Source organism: Scyliorhinus torazame, chromosome 13, assembly GCF_047496885.1.
Source record: "Scyliorhinus torazame isolate Kashiwa2021f chromosome 13, sScyTor2.1, whole genome shotgun sequence".
NCBI lineage: Eukaryota > Metazoa > Chordata > Chondrichthyes > Carcharhiniformes > Scyliorhinidae > Scyliorhinus > Scyliorhinus torazame.
Genome location: NC_092719.1, coordinates 180,235,863 through 180,258,914, shown reverse-complemented (window position 1 = coordinate 180,258,914; position 23,052 = coordinate 180,235,863). Strand labels below are relative to the sequence as shown.

The 23,052-nt window shown below is 44.1% G+C and overlaps 1 protein-coding gene across 5 annotated transcripts in view; it reads right to left on the bottom strand.

Annotated features, from left to right (window-relative positions):
* LOC140388403 (constitutive coactivator of PPAR-gamma-like protein 1) overlaps positions 1 to 23,052 on the bottom strand; it is a 209,436-nt gene that overhangs the window by 147,344 nt on the left and 39,040 nt on the right. For all 5 annotated transcript variants that reach the window (XM_072472518.1, XM_072472515.1, XM_072472517.1 and 2 more), the window contains exon 2: positions 16,227 to 16,473. In XM_072472518.1, coding sequence (XP_072328619.1) covers positions 16,227 to 16,473 — 247 coding nt within the window. The remainder of the gene's footprint in view (positions 1 to 16,226; positions 16,474 to 23,052) is intronic.

Here is a 23,052-nt window from a genome sequence, read left to right as displayed (position 1 = left end):
AGAAACCTCGGGAGGACCGCCATTTTGACCGACTGCACTCTACCCGCCAGCGAGAGCGGTGACATGTCCCATCTTTTGAAGTCCTCCTCCATTTGCTCCACCAATCTAGTCAGGTTCAGTTTATGTAGGACCCCCCAACTCCTGGCTATCTGGATCCCCAGATACGGAAAGCTCTCCTCCGCCCTCCTCAGCGGTAGGTCCCCTATCCCTCTTTCCTGGTCCCCTGCCTTTAATACGAAGAGCTCACTCTTCCCTACATTGAGCTTATAGCCCGAAAACTCCCCAAACTCCCTTAGAGTCTGCATGACCTCCACCATCCCCTCCATTGGGTCCGCCACATACAGCAACAGGTCATCCGCATATAGCGACACCCGATGCTCTTCTCCCCCTCGGACCACCGCCCTCCATTTATTAGACTCCCTCAATGACATGGCCAATGGTTCGATTGCCAATGCGAACAGGGGGGACAGGGGGCACCCCTGTCTCGCCCCTCGGTACAGTCGAAAGTACTCCGACCTCCGCCGGTTCGTCACTACACTCACCACCGGGGCTCTGTAAAGGAGCTTAACCCAACTAATAAACCCTCCCCCCGAACCTACGCAGCGCCTCCCAGAGGTACTCCCACTCTACTCGGTCAAAGGCCTTCTCCGCGCCCATAGCTGCAACTATCTCCGCCTCTCCCTCCTCCGATGGCATCATCACGTTTAAAAGCCGCCGCACGTTTGTGTTTAATTGCCTGCCCTTTACAAATCCCGTCTGGTCTTCATGGATCACCCCCGGGACACAGTCCTCGATCCTCGTGGCCAGCACTTTTGCCAGCAACTTTGCATCCACATTGAGGAGCGAGATCGGCCTGTACGATCCACATTGCAGTGGGTCCTTGTCCCGCTTTAAGATCAAAGAAATTGTCGCTTCCGACATTGTCGGGGGCAGGGTCCCCTCCTCTCTTGCCTCGCTAAAGGTCCTCACTAGTAACGGGGCCAACAGGTCTACATACTTCCTGTAGAACTCCACCGGGAACCCATCCGGTCCCGGGGCCTTCCCCGCCTGCATACTCCCCCAACCCTTGCTCAGCTCCTCCAATCCAATTGGTGCCCCCAAGCCAGCCACCTCCTGCTCTTCCACCCTCGGGAATCTCAGTTAGTCTAGGAATCATCTCATCCCCTCTTCCCCCGCTGGGGGCTGGGATCTGTACAGCTCTTCATAGAAGGCCTTAAATACCTCGTTTATTTTCGTTGCACTCTGAACCGTGGCTCCCCTTCCATCCTTGACTCCCCCTATTTCCCTCGCTGCCATCATCTTACGGAGCTGGTGTGCCAGCATCCGACTAGCCTTTTCCCCATACTCGTAGATCGCCCCCTGCGCTTTCCTCCACTGTGCCTCCGCCTTCCCTGTGGTCAACAGGTCAAACTCCGTCTGGAGCCGTCAACTTTCCCCAAGTAATCTTTCCTCCGGGGCCTCTGCGTATCTCCTGTCCACTCTCAAAATCTCCCCCACTAACCTCTCCCTTTCCATGCCCTCGGTCTTCTCCCTATGAGCCCTAATGGAGATTAGCTCTCCCCTAATCACCACCTTCAACGCCTCGCATACCACCCCCACCTCGCCGTTGTCATTGGCCTCCAAATACCTTTCGATACACCCCCTCACCTTCCCACACACCACCTCGTCCGCCAGCAGTCCCACATCCAGCCGCCACAGCGGGCGTTGGTCCCTCTCCTCTCCCGGCCGCTTTCCAGTCCTTGATTTGGAGCGGTCCAGTGCTGGATCCAACACTGTATTGAAGTCCCCTCCCATTATCAGGCCTCCTATCTCCAGGTCCGGAATGCGCCCCAACATGTGCTTCATGAATCCTGCATCATCCCAGTTCGGGGCGTATACGTTTACCAACTCCACCCGCGTCCCTTGCAACCTACCACTCACCATTACATATCGCCCTCCATTGTCCACTACAATAGTCTTGGCCTCAAATAACACCCGTTGTCCCACCAATATTGCCACCCCTCTATTCTTCGCGTCCAGTCCCGAGTGGAATATCTGTCCTACCCATCCCTTTCTTAACCTGACCTGGTCCGCCACCTTCAGGTGTGTCTCTTGGAGCATGACCACGTCTGCCTTCAGTCCCTTTCAGTACGCGAACACTCGAGCCCTCTTCACCGGCCCATTCAGGCCCCTCACGTTCCACGTTATCAGCCGGATTGGAGGGGCTCTCATCTCACCCCCCCCCCCCCCCCCGCCGACTAGCCATCTCCTTTTCTGGGTCAGTCCCGTGTCCACGCCTCTCTCACCCTCCAGTCCCCCAGACGGGGGACCCCCGTCCCAACCACCTCTTCTATGTCCAATTCCCTTTCGGCCAGTGCAGCAGCAACGCTTTTTCCCCCCCTTCCCCGCTAGACCCCGGTCTAGCTTTTTTGCTCCCCCCATGGCACTCCCGTAAGTCAACTGACACCTGCTGACCCCGGCTACCCCCGCTATCCCATTGACCTCCCCGTGTGGGAGTTCCCCCTCCCACCTTTCTTCCCGCACGCAGGAAAAACAAAAAACCCCGCGCTTTCCAAAGCCCGCTCCGCCCCCTCTGGCGCAGCTCCTGTCGCGGCCTTGTCTCTCTCCCCCAGCCCATGTAACATTTCCTGCGCGTGATTGTGATTGACCCCCTATATACAACAACCATCACACATCCAACCTCAAATATCCCCCCCACCCTCACAAACCCTCAGTTAGAGTCCAACTTTTCGGTTGGTATAAACGTCCACGCCTCTTCAGGCGTTTCAAAGTAGTATAGTGTTGGCCCTTGTATGTGACCCACAGTCATGCTGGCTGCAGCATTTCGAATTTCACTTCTTTCCGGTGCAACACCGCTTTGGCCCGGTTGAAACCCGCTCTCCGCTTTGCAACCTCAGTGCTCCAGTCCGGGTATATTCGGATCTCTGCATTGTCCCACTTACTGCTCTGCTCCTTCTTGGTCCATTTCAGGACCCACTCTCTGTCCGTGAACCGGTGGAACCTCACCACCATCGCCCTTGGCGGCTCATTTGCCCGGGGCCTCCTCGCCAGCACTCGGTGTGCCCCGTCCAACTCCAGCGGCCTCGAAGGGGCCTCCTTGCCCATCATCGCCCCGAGCATCGTGCTCAAGTATGCCCCGGCATCGGCCCCCTCCGCTCCTTCAGGGAGACCCAGGATCCGCAGATTCTTTCTCCTCGACCTGTTCTCCAGGTCTTCGAGTCTTCCCGCCCACCTCCTGTGTAGCGCCTCGTTCTGCTCCACTCTCACCACCAGGCCCGAGATCTCGTCCTCGTTCTGGCCAACTCTTTTTTGTACCTCCTGGATCTGAACCTCGTGGGCCTTCTGGGTGATCCCTAATCCTTCGATTGCCGAAAGCATAGGCGCCAGCATTTCCTTACGCATCTCCTCACGCTGCTCCTCGAAGCACTGCTTGATAAACTCCTGCAGCTCCATTTTGTCTCTGACCGCCACCATTTTGTCTTTTTTCCTCGGTTTTTCCCGTTGCTCCAATGCCACTTCGAGTCCGTTTCATAAAAGTTGGAGGGGGACCTCCCTCTTACCTTCCCCATGGGTTGGTATCAAAAAAAGTTCCGTTGGGGCTCTTCTAACGAGCCCGAAAGTCCGTGGTAGCGGGGGCTGCCGAATCGTGCGGCTCAGCTCCGCATAGACACAACTCCCAGGAACTCCTTTCCTAACAGTACCTACACCACATGGACTACAGTGGTGCAAGGAGGTAGTTCACCAACTCCTTCTGAAGGTCCAAAGATATGCAGGTTAGGTGGACTGGCCATGCTAAATTGCCCCTTAATGCCCAAAATGTTCGGTGGGGTTACCGGGAATGGGATGAGGGTGAGGGCCTAGGTTGGACCTCCTTCCCAAATGGCCTCCTTCTGCACTATAGGGATTCTATGAACTAGGGATGGGCAATAAATGCTGGCCTAGCCAGCGACACCCACATCCTGTAAAGGAGTTAAAATTTTAAAAATTACATTTGGTAAGACATCAAAGCTGTGTGGGAAAGATTGAATAGACCATGAAGGCTGCTTTTTATACTTCTAACAATGGTGAAATCTTCACTGTCATTACCTTGTGAAACCGACAGCAATTTGACATCTACACATGTGCAGTTAAATGCAGAAATGTTAATTCACTGTTCCTCCAGAGGGTGCACTGTTCAAGTCCCCAGAGGTTGCAACCTTCAAAAATCACTGAATTGACAGTGCTAAAATGACGGTTATGATATCAGTAAGGTTCTTTTCTCCCTCCTCCTCCACCCCCCCACAAAAGTAGATGAAATTCAAAATCCATGTTATTTAGTAAAAGAATAAAGTAACAATATTGTGCAGTTTATAACAAAGATATTTTACTAAAAAAGTCAACCTAGCAAATATTAAATAATTTCTATCCAATACCATAACATCCCAAATTAACATGAGTTTTTAAAAATAAATTTAGAATACCCAATTATTTATTTCCAATTAAGAGGCAATTTAGCGTGGCCAATCCACCTAACCTGCAGATCTTTGGGTTGTGGGGGTGAGACCCATGCACACGGGGGGAATGTGCAAACTCCACACAGACAGTGACCCAGGGCCGGGATCGAACCCAGGTCCTCAGCGCTGTAGGCAGCAGTCCTAATCACTGGGCCAACCAACCTGCGTCCACCAGCACAATCTTCATCACACATGTCTGCAGAACCTGCTCAACTTGGTCTGGATTGCATTGATCCACCACTGCTACCGTATCAGAAATAGCTTCAACAGCTATATCTTTGCTTATTCGCAACTTCCAGATTTTGCCCGTGCCTCATTTAGCTTGCCTGAACTGCATCAATTGACTCGTCAACTACTGCTTCCCAGCTTGGATTGCTCTGTGGCCGTTTGTATCTTTCAACCTGCGTGAATTTGCTTACAAATTTGGGTTTCCCAACCTCGGTTTGTTTTTGTTTCCTTAGAAACTGGGATGGTCAGTTTCCTTTCTATGTTTACATGTTCTGCTTCCCTTTTTGCTGTCTTTGTAGTTCAGTTTCTGTTTTAGTTAGGGGGCTGGATTCTCCGCCGCGCCACATTTCAGGTTCACCCCGCCGGCAGGATGCTCCGTTATGCCGGCTGGTCAATGGAGTTTCCCATTGTGGCGGAGTCCCACGGCATCGGGAAACCCCCGAACTGCTGGCAAAACGGAGCATCCCGCCGGCAGAGAATCCAGCCCAAGATCTGCCTCAAAAACGTACAAATTACATTATCTAAAAACATAGTATCCCTCACTTGGGAAGACTTTGAGGTTTTTAAAAATTCTTTTGTGAGTGAGATGTGGGTGTCACTTTCAGAGTCGTACTAGCTGTGAGTTGCCCAAGTGATACTATGCCATGTTTCATGATCATTTTTCAGAGATTCAACCAATAGACAATATGGAAGAAAGAATGAGACTTTAATTGAACCATACTAAATCAATGCAGTGTGGCTGAAGAAAATAACAAAGACCAAGAACACGGAGGAGAACAAAGACAAAGGCCACATAATAAAGAGTGCATAGCGGAAATTCAACCAAAAAGTTCACTAAATATTTACAAAAGATAAAGTTAGAAGCAACTAATGCCAAGTCAAACTTCTTTTGTACGGAATCCAGAATGAGGTTTTAAATGAAATGCAATAAACCACATAGCCTATACAGCTAATGGAAGGGTAGAACATGACAGATGGTCATCAACAATCGTAACTGGGTGAAAATGCTATATTTTCTACTTAAATGAAGAATCAGTGAGGCAAGATGGACTATGATAGGAAAAAGAGTTGCAGAACAGCAGCATTTATAGTCTGCAATGGGCATATACAGTTGCATAAACCACAACCAAGAACAAAACTGAACTATACTTTAATTCATTAAGTTTAATTTTGGTTGTGCAGCATAGTATACCCAGCTAAGTTGAGGGTTACCTACAAATCCAAGGACTTTTATTTTGGGACGGCGGAAGCAGCGGAGGAGTTTGCGAAGGCAGAAGGACTGTGGCTGAATTAAGAAATGGTCATGGACCGATGTAGCCTCATGTAACTGTATTTTTTCACTGCGTGCTAGTGTATGTGCTAAATGAGCCAACGTTGTATATATTTGGACAAAGGAAGAGATGGGACTTTCACTTGCAATGTTGGTTCTTTGAGGCTTGGGTGTGTATGCGGGGTTTGTGTGCTCAAGGGGATTTCTTGGTTTTCCTGGGACCGGGCAAGGGGGAAAGAGACCCAGGCGGGGACCTCCACGCTGGCCGGTTTAAGCCGGCCAGTGAACGGGAGTGAGGTGGGGGGAGGGGCTGCAGCCATCGGAGCCTGGCAGAACAGGGTCCGAGTGGTCTAGCCGGGGTGAAAAGGAAGAGGTTGGGGAGGAGTTTTACAAGAGGAAGTGGAGGGAGGAGTCGGGGAGGGGGTTTTACAATTCATGGGTGTCATTTACGGTACTCTTTCAGGGATTGGATGGCATTGAATGTTAGGGGAGGGGGGTTGGATTCTATAGGTCAATGGTGACCATAGGCAATTCCGGATTCCTTTTTCTCCTTTGTTTTTCCCACCGTGGGAGGGTTTGTTTTATTTGATGCTCATATTGTCAGGTGGGGCATTGTTTGGGGTGGTGGGAGGATGGGATCGTTGTTGCTGAGAAGGGGATTGACTTTGTATTTGTTACCGTTTCCTGCTTGTTGGTGGGGTGTAAATTCTGAAGAAAGTGTGAAAATGGAGAATAAAAATATTTTACAAAAAAAAGTTTAATTTGGTTTGAGAACATACACTGGAATCATTTAGGAGTTCTATCATCACATTCCAGATCCAATATATTTTGAAATACAGTATTCTCGTTCCATGGCTCTTCCATAGTGATAGATCTATGAATGGAAGCTGGTTGCATTTCAACTCTTAAGTAAATCTTTGTAATAGCGTTTATTTATGATCATTTGAATACTACATACTCTCACAGCTATCTGTCTTTCACTGACAATATTTTTAGTATGTTGGAGAAGATACCATTTAACTAATTAACATCAGTCTTGTGGTTTCAGGTCATATATCGGCAAGGAAGTCTCTTGCTGATTACCACTGACTGCCAGCTAATAAATACATATTCCTCCATGTTAAGGATTACAAAGCAAGCACTGAGGGTAACAATGAACAAGAATATGCTGTGGGTGGGGAGTTCAAAGCCATTGCCAGCGTGGCTTAGCAGCATCGCCACTGACAGACTGGTCTTGCTTCAGGTCCTGCCACGGATGCACATTGGAATCACCACGGCACAGTTCTTGCAGAGACTGGTCCCGTGTTTACACTGAGGTCTCCCTCAATGTTGTGTAGCAGGATAGATTAAGAACAGATCAATCAGCTGGAAACTAGAAATCCATGAGGAACTGCAGGCCATCAGCAGCAGCAGAATTGTATTCAACTGTAATATCAGGGACTGATATATTCCTCCCTCCACTGTTATGATCAATCAAGGGGACTAACTCTGATTTAATTAGTCTAGGAGAGCATACCAGGCATACTAAAAAATGAGGCTCCAACCCAGCAAAGCTACAACACTGGACTACATGCAGGAACACAGGAAGCAGCATGCTTTAGACAGAGTTTAACTGGTCCCATAACCAACAGGTCAGGTCTAAGTTTTCCTGTTCTGCCTCATCCAGACATGAATGGTGCTGGGTTTATTAAGCAACTAACAGGAGGCAGCTCCACAAATCTCAAGGCCAAAGTTTTCAGCCAGGCATGCTGAGTGAATGATCCTTCACAGCCTCCTCTTCAAAGATTGCAGTCTTCAGTGATTCAATTCACTCCACATGACATCAAAGATTAACTGAATGCATGAGTCACAGCAAAGGGAATGGGCCCCAACACATACTGCATGTAACGCTGAAGACCTGTATTCCAGAACTTGCCATGCCTCGAGCCAAGCTGTTTCAGTTCAGCTGTAACAGGAGCATTTGCCTACAATGTGAAAAATTGCCCACCCTGTCATACAAGAAAAGCTAGATAATTTTGGAATGGTCATTGCAGAAACTCCTCTAAAATCGACAGCAAACTTCAGGAGCCCCTAAGCAAGCAGATGAATACGGAAATCCAGATATGCTGCCAATAAAACCATAAGACACAGGAGCAGAAGTAGGCCGTTCAGTCCATTGAGTCTGCTCTACCATTCAAGGAGATCATGAATCTGATGCGATAATCCTCAACTCCACCTTCCCGCCTTATCCCCACAACTCTTGATTTCCTTACTGAGTAAATATCTGTATCTCAGCCCTCTGCGGTAAAGTATTCACTATCCTCAGAGAAGAAATTCCTCATCTGTGTCTTAAATAGGTGTCCCCTCTGGTCCTATACTCTCCCACAAGGGGAAACAACCTCAGCATCTACACTGTCAAGAGCCCCTGAGAATCCTATATGTCTCAATAAGATCGCCTCTCATTCTTCTAAGCTCCAGTGAGGGGCCGCGCTGTGGCACAGTGGTTAGCACTGCTGCCTCAGCGCCAGGGGCGCGGGTTCAATTCCAGCCTTGGGTGACTGCCTGTGTGGAGTTTGCATGTTCTCCCCGTCTGCATGCGTTTCCGTCAGGTGCTCCAGTTTCCACCCACAATCGAAAGGTGTGTAGATTAGGTGGGGTTACGGGGATATGGTGGGGTAGTGGGCCTACGTAGGGTCCTCTTTCAGAAGGTTCGTGCAGACAAGTTGGGCCGAATGGTCTGCTTCAGCACTGTAGGAATTCTATGGACTCTATGGAGTACAGGCCCAACCTACTCAAACTGTCCTCATAAGAAAATCCCACCATACCTATTAATCTAGTGAACCTTTTCTGAACTGCCTCCAATGCCGGTGTATCTTTCCTTAGAAAAAGGGACCAAAACTGTTCACAGTATTCAGGTTTGTTCCAATTTGTGCCTTGTATGGTTTTAGCAAGGCTTTCCTTTTTAAAAATAAATTTAGAATATCCAATTCTTTTTTACCAACAAGGGGCAATTTAGCTTGGTCAATTCACCTACCCAGCACATCTTTTTTGGGTTGTGGGGGTGAAACCCACACAGACACAGGAAGACTTTCCTAATTTTATACTCCATGCCCTTTGAAATAAAGGCAAACATTCCATTTGACTTCCCAATTACCTGTTGAACTTGCATGCTAGTTTTCTGTGATTAATGCATGTGGACTCCCAAATCCCTCTATGCTGCAGCTTTCTGCAGTCTTTCTCCAATTAGTAATATTCAGCTCCTTTATTCTTCCTACCAAATTGCATGAATCCACATTTTCCTCCATTATATTCCAATGGCCACGTTTTTGCCCACCCAAGAAATACAGAATCAACTGAATTGAAGAGCATTTCCATCCTTACACTGTTGGTCTATAAAAACCCACAATAAAGTTACACATTGTTGAATATGGGGATTTTAATGGCATACTAACTTTATGATTTCTGCTAAACACATTTATTGGCCCAAGAAGCTAACTTTGTTGTTTGTGGAATGCCAAATTATTCCAATATCATACATTAAAATTCCATATATTTAAAAAAATACATTATTTTTAAAAGGTTGTTTTCATATTTATTTAGTTTCTACCTTAATCCAATTAAACTAATTTAAATTTTTGAATAGTGAAATAAAGTGATGGTTAAAAAAGTTCTTTAACTTGGTTGCTGGATGTCAATATTTCAGTGTGATTGGCTACTTACCTGCTTGTTGACATCTCTGCAGTTACACACCAAGATATCCACGTGACTGCGCGCAAGGTTTCAACTGCTGACAGGAAAGGGGAAACCACACCACAAAGATCACTAGATCTTTGTGGGCAGCTTTCTGCTTCAACGTCAGTAGCAAGTGCCATTATTTCACCGCTGACCACAAAATCCAGGCTTTTAACTAAAAGGAAAGGCCACTGACAAGTTATCTGTTACAAGGCAGACTTTTTATTTCTAAAATAAATCATAAGCCGTCTAAACATTCAAAATGAAGCGGCAAGGTGATGACCTGGTGATGGTCATGGCTAAGCCCTGGCTCTTGGAAGGCCAATTTACTTGTAACTATCGTGCTTTGGCTTGGTCCTCCCTATCTCTGTAATCTTTTCTAGCCCTATAACCATCCGAGATACTTGTGGGGCTCTAATTTGGGACCTTTGAGCATTCCCAATATTGATCACACCACTATTGGTGGCTGTGCCTTCAGCAGGCTAGGTCCTAGGTTCTGGAATTTACTCTCCAAAACTTTTCACCTCTCTATTTTGATTTCCTCCTTTTCCTCAAGACGAACCTCTCGTACCAAGCTTTTGGGCATCTGCTCTGATACCTCTATGTGGCTCAGGGTCACATTTTACTTTATAATGCTTCGGTGAAAGGCTTTGTGGTATTTTATCACATTAAATGGGTTTTGTAAATATATTTTGCTGTTGTTAGTGCTGGCATTCATAAAAAGCTATAGGGGTCTTACAAAGTCGAAGTCCCACATCTGCTTAAGCATAATGCACGACAGACCTTCAGTTGCCATAACCGTCATAGGTACACAGAAAAAGGAATTGGCCATTCAGCCCCTCAAGCTTGTTCAGCCATCAAATTACAAGATAATTGGTCTGCTTCCCAGCCCCATTTACCCACCTAGGTTCTATGCCCTTTAATGCTCTTACCTAACAAGCTAGTTGATTAATCATGTTTCTCCTGCTTCAGAATGACAGATGAAAGTTAAACATCCATATGTGCTACCTTATGCGAATCAAAATCAACTGCAATCTCCCCAGATTTCAAGCTTCCCATACATCTCTCTTTTCAACTATCAAATAGTAAAACAGACAACTTACAATACTGTGGGTGTTGCTGAAGCAAGCTCCTCCATGAAGACGAAACCTTAACTAGTGAAACTTGCTGAGTTTTCAGTGGTCTTGTAACACCATCTTGGACAGAGAGGATCTTCGAAACACTGTCATCTCTGGGATCCTACCTACAACAAGGTGAGAATTGGCTATCTACACTGTTTAGCTATGTACCTACTTAAATATGGCATTCCAAATGTCATTTTACTTAAATCACTTTGCTTGCAAACAAAGTTTGGTTTCCTGGTATGGGCTTAGCACACATTAGTTTTTATTTAACCCAAGCGGAACCTTGACTGCTTCAGAATTACTGCTGAGAGCACCAGACATGCCCCTGCTCTCCCATCTTGATTATGGATGGCTGGTGCTTGCCCTTTGCCATGACATGCTCTGATAGAACTGCTCTTTATTAATAGGGCTGGCTTTCTTCTGTTGGCCACCTTGGCTGATAACCAACTATCAGTAGCCTAGGAAGTAATGCATACACAATGATCAGAAAGCACACACTTTGCTTTTCATCTCAACATTTTACCAACAAATACACAAAATAGCACACATGCATATGTCATGCAACACGAGTACGGAAATCATGGGGACATAGATAGTGTGCATTACTCACATGTTAACTACCTTTTAATCAAAAGCACTGATATCCACATATTGGATAATAGTTGCTAAACTTTAAACTAAAACTTATCCCCCTCAAAGAATGACTTCAACTGTTATTTTGTGCAAGTGAAACCATTGTGAAAACTGGATTCAACTCCAGGCTAGACCATTGGTTGTTGAAGTTTACATGAACTGATTTCGGACAGTCCTAATCCAGATCTTAGTGTGCATAGTCCTTAAACCAAAAACAAATTCCGAAGCTGATAATTCATCAAAGGATGGTACATCTACCCAAGCAGTAATTGTGAATGCAATATATATCTTCAAAAGGGGCTGAATGGAGACCATTGCACAACTAAGTGGTAGGTAGAGGAGACTTTAAGTCTAAGAATGAAGATAATTCTATAAAATGATTAACTGTACTTTCCTGCAATCCATATATCAATGAAACACTCACCTTAAAAACAATCCAGCCAGAAAGAAAACTCTATGCAATGGAAAGATCCAAAGAGTAATATCTGGCAAACATATGAATAGTGAGTGTTTCTACTCACAATTCATTCAGGTATTTTTTTTGACACTGAGCATAGTTCACAATGTAGACTACCTCTCAGTTTAGGTATTAAAAGCTGAATTTAATACTCAAGTTAAATAAATCAGTTTATTGTCTTTCAGTCTGTTACTCCAAGGAACATTTTGTATTCACATGCTTGGATCCATATTACTTTTCTAAAGAACGAGGTGGGTAAATGAAAGTAAATTTTATTCCTTGAAAGATGACATTCAGAAATAAATATACTGAGTAATTAAGAATTTATATGTCAGTCAAGTCGAGTTAATCAACGAAGAAAACGCCTAGGATTTAGAAAAATATCCAGCTAAACAAAAAACAATACACCAAGGTACAAAGTCGCTTCCCAGGCCAAACATCAAAAACCACATACCAGCACAGGGAATGTTAAATAATGACAGCAACCTACAATATTCTATTAACAAAAGCATTAGTCATAAATAACCACTGATTTAGCAGCAATAGATTTTGCCTGAAATTTTCTGGAATTTTGTGAGTCTGTAACTGAATTGGCTTATGAGGACTATCAAGTGAACATTATGCACTGGGATATTGAGAAAATATCCTGCAAGCATTTGAGATGACAAATGCTCTGGAATTAGTGACAAATTAGCTACTTTGGCATAAAAATCACTTGCTAAAACAAAGTAGGTGGTGATAATGAATCAAATATTCTCGTCAAAGAGAAAGAGAAAGGCGTGGACTAGTGCAGTTCCAGAAATTTGTTCTGACCTTTCTGCTCTTCGCACTACACAAATTATATGGATTCTCCATATGTATTCTACCTCTAACCAATTTATTATGCAACATAATAGTGCCACGCTGTTTGGCAAGACTGCTAGTGATTTGAACTAATTCGTGTTTAAATTTGAGCGTGATACACATTAGAACAGGAAGTATGAAACTTGGGTCACAATGATGGCAAAGGAGGGATAGTATGGGGCAATTTGTTCATGACATCAGAATGATTTCTTCCACATTTGCAGATGATGTTGAACTGGGCCCTTGATCTCTACAGCCTCTAGGGTGGGATGCAATACTCTTATATTGCTCCATCTTTTGATGCTTCTCTTGTTGAGCCTTAGCAAAGACTGCAGAAATGCAGACCAATTCCAAAGCCCTTGTCCACTGGTAAGCAGGAGACCATTGTTTGCCCAGATGAGGAAAATGCTGTCGAGGTTCTGAATTTTGAAGTCCCATAAGGAATATACTTTGCTAACTTGTGGCCGTTGAAATATGCAACAAAATGTGCAATAGTTACAATGGCCCCAAAATAAATCGCTTTAGCCAGAAAATCTCACAGGTAAGGTGTTCTAGACAAGTGGCTTGCCACCAAACAAATGATTTTTGACATGTATAGTTTACTGTTTTACTCAAACATGATTGCAACAAAGGGAGAAATTGGCCGAGGAGAAAGCTAAATGTTTCATTAGATCCAGCAGGAAGAGGATAGTCATGGTGAGAGAGACCACCCTAAACATCAAGACAGCATTTCATAGAATCCTTACAGTGCAGGAGGCCAATCAGCCCATCAAGTCTGCACCAACCTTTTGAACAGCCACACGACCTAGGCCCAATCCCCCGTCCTATTCGTGCAACCCCGCGTGAAGGGGCAATCCGTCTAAATCTTCACATCTTTGGACTGTGGAAGGAAACCTAAGCACTTGAAGGAAACCCATGCAGAGATGGGGAGAACATGCAAACGCCACACAGTCACCAGAGATCAGAATCAAACCCAGGTCCCTGGTGCTGTGAGGCAACGGTGCTAACCACTGTGCCGCATTTGACAAGAGTGTGGTATCAAGAAGCCCTTGGAAAACTGGAGTCAATGGGAATCGGGGAAAGGTTTCTGCTGGATGGAATCACACCCAGCTCAAAGCAAGATGATTTTGATTGTTGGAAGTCAATTATCTTAGTTCCAGGACATCAGTGCAGGAGTTTCCCAGGGTAGTGTACTAGGTCCAACCTTCTTCAGCTGCATCAATAACCTTCCTCCCACCAGAATGTCAGAAGTGGGGATGTTCGATGATGATTGCACAATGTTCAGCGCCATTCGTACCCCCTCAGATACTGAAAAAGGCCATGTCAAAATGTAGCAAGACCTGGACAAGTAGCAAATAACATTCACACCATAGAAGTACCAGGCAATGACCATCTCCAGCAAGAGAGAATCTAACCATCGGCCCATGACATTCAATGGCATTACCATTGCTGAATCCTCCACCATCAACATCCTGATGGCTTACCATTAACCAGAAGCTGAACTGAATTAGCCAGACAAATACTGTGGCTACAAGTGCAGGTCAGGGGCTTGGAACCTTGTGGCGAGTAACAGACCTCCTGACTGCCCAAAGTCTGTCTACAAGGCACTTGTCAAAACTGTGATGGAATACTTTCCACTTGTCCTGGATGAGTGCAGCTCCAAGAACACTGAAAAAGCTTGACACCATCCAGGCCAAAGCAGCCTGCTGATTGGCACTCCATCCACAAATTTCATCCCCTCCACCACCAACGCACTGTGGCAGCAGTGTATACCATCTACAGGGTGCACTGCAGGAACTTACCAACCCTCCTCAGACAGCACCGCACAAACCCACGGCCACTACCATCTAGAAGGATGAGGACAGCAGACACATGGGAACACCACCATTACTGCAAAGTTCTCCTCCAACCCATCCTGACTTGGAACTATATCGCCATCCCTTCACTGTCGCGGTGTCAAAATCCTGGAACTCGAGGAAAAATGAAACAAAAGTACAAAAGCATCTCACCCATACAAGGTCTTTGAGTTATTCTCTTCCTACCCCTAATTTAGGGCCATAGAATTGCGATAGTGAGGAAGGAAACCATTTGGCCCATCAAGTCTGCACCAATCCTCTGGAAGGGCATCCCAGGTCCACTCCCCCGCCCCAACCCATACCCCACCTAACTTGCACATCTTTGGACTGTGGGAGTAAACCGGAGCATCAGGAGGAAACCCACTTGGACATGGGAGAAAGTGCAACTCCACACAGTCACCCAAGGCTGAAATTGAACCAGAGTCCCTGAGGTTGTGAGGCAGAAGTGCTAACCACTGTGTTACCGTGTGACCCCTAGGGCTATTTTGACCTGTGTAAAAGATAAATGAATAAACTATTTACACCAGTTGTTTTAAAAAATATATACTCTTCTATTTTAAATGTCTTCATCCAGTAATGATATTCCTTGCAATATGTAATAGATGCCATCAAAGTTTCCTACTCTCCATCCTACCATTGCACATGCTCCCTGAACTGTAGTTCATATTTAATGGCTGCTAGTCACAACTACTTTTCTTAAAAGAGGCGAGGTGCATCGACTTCTTAGCAGCCCTACCACCTTGAACAACACTCTCCCATTTTAAAGCACAAACCTCAGTGCGATTGCATAAATCAGTGTAAATGGCAGTTGCTGCAAATTTGTTTTTGATTATTTCATACAAATAGATAAAATAATGCTTGATGTGTGGAAAAGAAACAAGAATATTTACAGAACTTTAATTTTTTCTCGACTTGTATAAATAAAGTGCCTCCCAGTATAACATAATTAAAATGCACTCAACTCAAAAAGGCCTAATACAAGCTTGCTTATGGTTTTTATAATGCACCCATTCTTTAAATAACCAGTGAAGCTATAATTACTCTTTAATAATAAAATTTTCTTAAACTTACTAAGAGGTATCTGGGTCCGACAGCCCAGCTGAGATTAGAATTCTCCAGTTGTAAAATAGATGTATCTTTGCACTTTACCATTCTGGATGTACTCTGGTAGGTTTTTGGAAAAAATTTTTGTTAACAAATCAAATGCAAAGCATTACACTTGTTAAGTAATATTTATATGGAAAACTGAAAGGCTTCACTATTTTTTAAAATAATGGATGTATTATAGAGACGATAAGTGTTAGTTGCATTGGGTTGCTCTCATGTCATAACCACAAAATGGCACCAAGAAAGCAGAATGAACAGTGAACGACAAGCAACCCAAGGGTAAAGCAAAGCAGTCATTAAAAAAAATGCTAGGTGCCCATTAAGAGAGAGTAAAGCTAGTCTTCAGATGTTTCAAAAATGTAAAACAGTTTAAACTACTATAATAAAATCTAAATTTAACAGCATCATTTTCAAAGGAATTCCAAAACAATGGAAAAGAAACTCTTTTCCCATCCAAATTAGCATGCTTTCAATAATGCTTTTACAGAAAATATGTCCACCCACCTAAGAGTGCAGCAAAGATAACAAAGCGACTAGGATTCAGATCCAGTTGCTTGGCAACTTCATGCATCAGGTATTGGTTGGTAGTGAGGCTTTTGCCATTCCGGCTCAGTTTAAGGGCATGGGCACTGAAATAGTACTGGATGTTACACAACGCATAATCTGAGTCATAAGCAAGGAGGCCATGGAAACCATTCTCTCTGCAGAAGGCAATCACTTCTTGATGGTGATCTTCAATGCTCTGTGCAACCTGCAAAATAATCAGACATTTTATCTACACACATCACCTGGAATGGACATGAACAGTTAGTAAGCTATTATATGAATACGTCAGAAGGTAATTAAACGATTCTGAATTTAACTTTGAAATCATAAACACATTTTTGATTATAACAAATGTGCCTGATGCTCCATAGACATGAGTGCAATTAACTTTATATTTCTGATACATTTCAAATATTATGGCAAATAAGCATCTATAAAACATTTGTATCCAAAACAGTTACCAGCAATACAACAGAGTTTAATATTAAAATGCTACTCAAGAGCTTTTCCTCTAGGTTGTAGCGCTCAGCACTGCAACAAAATAAATCACTCAATTTTCTCCCCAATTTTACAGGTCCCCAGGGTCTCAGTAGATTCCTTGTCTAACTCAAACAAAATACATCACTGCTAACTGTCACAGGATGGATATAAACCTTCATTTGATTTTCCTATTCCGCCAACAAAGTACCAAATCCTCTACTTACAGGCTCCAATTGGCAAGACAGGCTGGGAAAATTAACCCTGCAACTTTTCTTGGACCTGTTCAGTGACACACCAACATCTAAGCTTGTTCTTATTGTTTTTTTGTGGGGTGGGATGGGGCACAATGTGTTAGAGAAGGGAAGGCGAGTAGGAAAAACAGCAGGGATAAAAATGATACCTGGGGAAATTAAGCTGATTGAGGTTACTAGCTTTTAAGAACTGCCGTAAGCCATGAATTTTTTTTTTTTATAAAGTAAACCGCGCACACATGAACTGTCTGTACAAAACACAATAACTTTGTGAAAGAAGATTTACATTTACTGCATAAACCTCCTTTCATGACTTCAGGATATTCCAAAGTGTTTTAGAACCAATGAAGTACGTTTGGGGCACAGTCAACGCTATAATGTTGGAAAAATAAGCAGGCAACTTCATTCAACAAGGTCCCACAAATAGGCAATAATGACCAGATAAGGAATTTTGGAAGATGCATCTACTACTATTTCTACAAGCACTTCTTTTAATATGCTAGGTTGCAGGCCATTAGTCCAGGAGATTTTGCAGCCTTTAGTCCAATAAGGTTACCTAGTTTTCTTCTCTAATATGATGAAAGTTCATCCCTCCCTTTTGCGCATTGATTTTCTACTATTTATTGGCATGCCTTTAGAGTCTTTGACCGTGATGATAGATTCAAAATATTTGTTCATAACCTCTTTGTTTCCCATTAATTTCCCAGACTCATCCTCAATGGACTAACATTACTTTCGTTATTCTTTTTACTTACCATATCTGCAACTGCTCCTTACCATTTTACCTTTTCATCAATTTTCATGAGCCACTACAACCGTGTTTTCAGATCTTCATAATTGCCTTTATTTAAGTTTAAGACACTAGTTCCAGACCCAAGTGTCTCACTCTCAAACTGAATGTGCAATTTATCATGTTATAATCACTCTTCCCTAGAGGATCCTTCACTATGAGGATAATTAATCCTGTTGCATTAGCAAGTCTAAAATAGCCTGCTCCCTGGTTGGTTCTACAATGTATTTTTCAAAGAAACTGTCCCAAATACACTAGTAACTTGTCCAATCTATATGAAGGTTCAAATTGCAAATATTGCAGTGCCTTTCTTACAAATCAGGCCAAGTGGTATCTACGCCAGTGCTCTGCAGCTCAACTAAATCCCACTTCCCCACCTCTGACTCATAGCCCTGCAAATTTTCTCATTTCAAATAATTATCCGATTCCCTTTTCAAAACCACAATTGAATATGCTTCTGCCACTCTCGGGCAGTGCATTCCAGATCCTAATAACTCTCTGCGTAACAAAGATTTTCCACATGTCGCCATTGATTCTTTTGCTAATTATCTTAAACCAGTATCATCCTCTGGTACTGGCCTCAGCTTTTATCACTCCATTTTCTTTCTGCCTATCCTTCCCAAATGTCAAACACCCCTGAATACTCAGTTCCTAACTCTAGTCAGAATGCAACCACATCTCTATAGTAGCTATCAGATCATTTACCTTGTCAACACAACACATTACTTCTGATGTGAGGCACTACAATGTTTCCCAGATGAAGCATCCATTTTCTGCCATATGCCAACAGCTGCAGTTACTATAATTGTTATGCCTCACTCCCACTCTCTCTATGGATCACAGAATCTGCTTTAATTAGCTTCAAATTAACAGAGGTAAAATTCTGAATGGGAACAACGTACATCATCCATCAATTATTATAAGCCAGTTTCATTTTAACAAGGGCAGATGTATCTGTACAGAAATACCCCAGAGCATCAGTTAAGTGGATACAAAGCTGGGAAAGGGTGTGATAACAAATGTTAATACAAATTCCCAAAATAATCCGAGCATACATGGCCAGAAATTGCAAGTAAAACAAACAAGTAGAAGCAAGGATAATAGGAAAATAGGTAAACATGAAATTGCATAAAGTAAACAAAGGAAGAAGAAAAAATGAACAAATAAAACTTTGGGAATTGGTAGTACTTCAAATATTGGGCAATAAGACAATGCACAAACCCCAATACACAATTTACAAAAAGAATGCTAATGTCCAAATGCAACAACAACTTGCATTTACGCAACACCTATAATGTAGAAAAAAATCTCATGGTCCTTCTAAGGGAGATGGAAATTGCAGGAATGGAAAGTATATTCATTAGTACACTGGATTAAAATGACTGGCAATTCAGTGCCTCAGAGGTAGAATTTTTAAAAATGGATGCTGCACCAAAGGAGGAGATATTAAAAGCAAATAATAGCTTGCTGAAAAGGAGCTCTTAAAGTAGGAGCTGAGGGTGGAGACGCAAAGAGATGCAGGGAATGATTTCCAGGAGGTGGGACCAAGGTGGCTGAAAGCTAATGGTAACGGTCAATGGAAGGAGATGCAAGTCAAAGGGCTGAAGAGTTCAGGGTGAGTGTCTGAAACATTGGAGGAGAAAGGACATGGAGGGATTTAAACATGAATGATAATTTTATATTTGTGATGCTGGTGAATCAGGAGCAAAAGTAAATCAAGGAACAAACAATGGATGAGTGGTACATGATACTGACAGCTAGAGTTTTGAATTAGCTAAAGTTTACAGAAGTCAGAGAATGGGAATCCAGCCAGATATGGGATGTGATAATTGCATTGATAAGGTTTCAGCAGCAACTGGACCAAGGCACACAATGTCAAAATTATCAATGGTCCTCAGGCATTTCAAAGGGGTTGATATTATTGCAGTGTCCCTCACAAGCAGAAAGGTAACACCACTGAACGTATGCCATACTTCATACTTCTTCTGCACAAACAACAGCAACTTATATATACATTCAAGTCCCTTTAACATAATAAAGCAGAGGTTAGCACTGCTGCATCACAGCACCAGGGACCCAGATTCAATTCCGGCCTTGGGTGACTGTGTGGAATTTGCACGTTCACCACGTGTCTGCGCAGGTTTCCTCCCACGGTCCAAAGATGTGAAGGTTAGGTAGATTGGCCATGCTAAATTGCCCATGTGGTTAGATGGGGTTCCGAGGTTAGGATGGGAGAGTACGTCCAGGTGGGGTGCTCGAGGGTCAGTGCAGACTCGATGGGCTGAATAGCCACCTTCCACACTGTAGGGATGTTATGATATGATTCAAAGCCAGTTCACAGAAGCATTGCAAAAAAAGATATGAAGTTGAAAAAGCTAATTTCTGCCACTGTAAGCAAAAATAAATCAGACATTTGTTTTGTGAATCATAAATTAACCTCTAAAAATTGACTGACTTGGCTTTCTTGTTGCTATTGACTGGGACAGAAATGAAAGCAAACTGTAGCCAGAAAAAAAAAGGGTTGCAGCGAAACCTAATCGAACTGCAGTGTACTGCTCTTAGTTCAACCACAATTTTTCAGAACACTCAACCAAGCACCCTGTCGTTCAACACAAACCAGACCAATTATTATAAGCCAGTTTGCTAGTGCAGTTGGGGAGGGTTTAAACTAATGTGGCAGGGGGATGGGAACCGATGTAGGAAGTCAGTGGGGACAGAAACAAAAGGCAGGAAGGGAGAGTGTGTAAAGCATGACCAGAGAAAGCAGGGCAGAGAGCAAGGAAAGTCTACATTAAACTGCATTTATTTCAATGCAAGGGGCCTGACGGGCAAAGCGGATGAACTCAGGGCATGGACGGGCACATGGGACTGGGATATTATAGCTATGACTGAAACATGGCTAAGGGAGGGGCAGGACTGGCAGCTCAATGTTCCGGGGTACAGATGCTATAGAAAGGATAGAACAGGAGGCAAGAGAGGAGGGGGGGTGGCGTTTTTGATTAGGGAGAACATCACGGCAGTACTTAGAGGGGATATATCCGAGGGTTCGCCCACTGAGTCTATATGGGTGGAACTGAAAAATAAGAAGGGAGAGATCACCTTGGTAGGACTGTACTACAGGCCCCCAAATAGTCAGCGGGAAATTGAGGAGCAAATATGTAAGGAGATTACAGATAGCTGCAAGAATAATAGGGTGGTGGTAGTAGTAGGGGACTTTAACTTTCCCAACATTGACTGGGACAGCCATAGCATTAGGGGCTTGGATGGAGGGAAATTTGTTGAGTGTATTCAGGAGGAATTTCTCATTCAGTATGTGGATGGACCGACTAGAGAGGGGGCAAAACTTGACCTCGTCTTGGGAAATAAGGAAGGGCAAGTGACAGAAGTGCTAGTGAGGGATCACTTTGGGACAAGTGACCACAACTCCATTAGTTTTAAGATAGCTATGGAGAATGATAGGTCTGGCCCAAGAATTAAAATTCTTAATTGGGGCAAGGCCAATTTTGATGGTATCAGACAGGAACTTGCAGAGGTAGATTGGGGGAGACTGTTGGCAGGCAAAGGGACGGCTGGTAAATGGGAGGCTTTTAAAAATGTGTTAACCAGGATTCAGGGTAAGCACATTCCCTTTAGAGTGAAGGGCAAGGCTGGTAGAAGTAGGGAACCCTGGATGGTTCGAGATATTGAGACTCTGGTCAAAAAGAAGGAGGCGGCATATGACGTACATAAGCAACTGGGATCAAGTGGATCCCTTGAAGAGTATAGAGATTGTCGAAATAGAGTTAAGAGGGAAATCAGGAGGGCAAAAAGGGGACATGAAATTGCTTTGGCAAATAATGCAAGGGAGAATCCAAAGAGATTCTACAGATACATAAAGGGGAAAAGAGTAACTAGGGACAGAGTAGGGCCTCTTAAGGATCAACAAGGACATCTATGTGCAGAGCCACAAGAGTTGGGTGAGATCCTGAATGAATATTTCTCATCGGTATTCACGGTGGAGAAAGGCATGGATGTCAGGAAACTAAGGGAAATAAATAGTGATGTCTTGAGAAGTGTGCATATTACAGAGGAGGTGGTGCTGGAAGTCTTAAAGCGCATCAAGGTAGATAAATCCCCGGGACCTGATGAAATGTATCCCAGGATGTTGTGGGAGGCTAGGGAGGAAATTGCGGGTCCCCTAACAGAGATATTTGAATCATCGGCAGCCACAGGTGAGGTGCCTGAAGATTGGAGAGTGGCGAATGTTGTGCCCTTGTTTAAGAAGGGCAGCAGGGAAAAGCCTGGGAACTACAGACCGGTGAGCCTAACGTCTGTAGTAGGTAAGTTGCTAGAAGGTATTCTGAGAGACAGGATCTACAAGCATTTAGAGAGGCAAGGACTGATTCGGGGCAGTCAGCATAGCTTTGTGCGTGGAAAATCATGTCTCACAAATTTGATTGAGTTTTTTGAGGGGGTGACCAAGAAGGTAGATGAGGGCAGTGCAGTAGACGTTGTCTACATGGACTTTAGCAAAGCCTTTGACAAGGTACCGCATGGTAGGTTGTTGCAGAAGGTTAAAGCTCACGGGATCCAGGGTGAGGTTGCCAATTGGATTCAAAATTGGCTGGACGACAGAAGGCAGAGGGTGGTTGTAGAGGGTTGTTTTTCAAACTGGAGGCCTGTGACCAGTGGTGTGCCTCAGGGATCGGTGCTGGGTCCACTGTTATTTGTGATTTATATTAATGATTTGGATGAGAATTTAGGAGGCATGGTTAGTAAGTTTGCAGATGACACCAAGATTGGTGGCACAGTGGATAGTGAAGAAGGTTATCTAGGATTGCAACAGGATCTTGATCAATTAGGCCAGTGGGCCGACGAATGGCAGATGGAGTTTAATTTAGATAAATGTGAGGTGATGCATTTTGGCAGATCGAATCAAGCCAGGACCTACTCAGTTAATGGTATGGCGTTGGGGAGAGTTATAGAACAAAGAGATCTAGGAGTACAGGTTCATAGCTCCTTGAAGGTGGAGTCGCAGGTGGACAGGGTGGTGAAGGCGGCATTCGGCATGCTTGGTTTAATTGGTCAGAACATTGAATACAGGAGTTGGGACGTCTTGTTGAAGTTGTACAAGACATTGGTACGGCCACACTTGGAATACTGTGTGCAGTTCTGGTCACCCTATTATAGAAAGGATATTATTAAACTAGAAAGAGCGCAGAAAAGATTTACTAGGATGTTGCCGGGACTTGATGGTTTGAGTTATAAGGAGAGGCTGGATAGG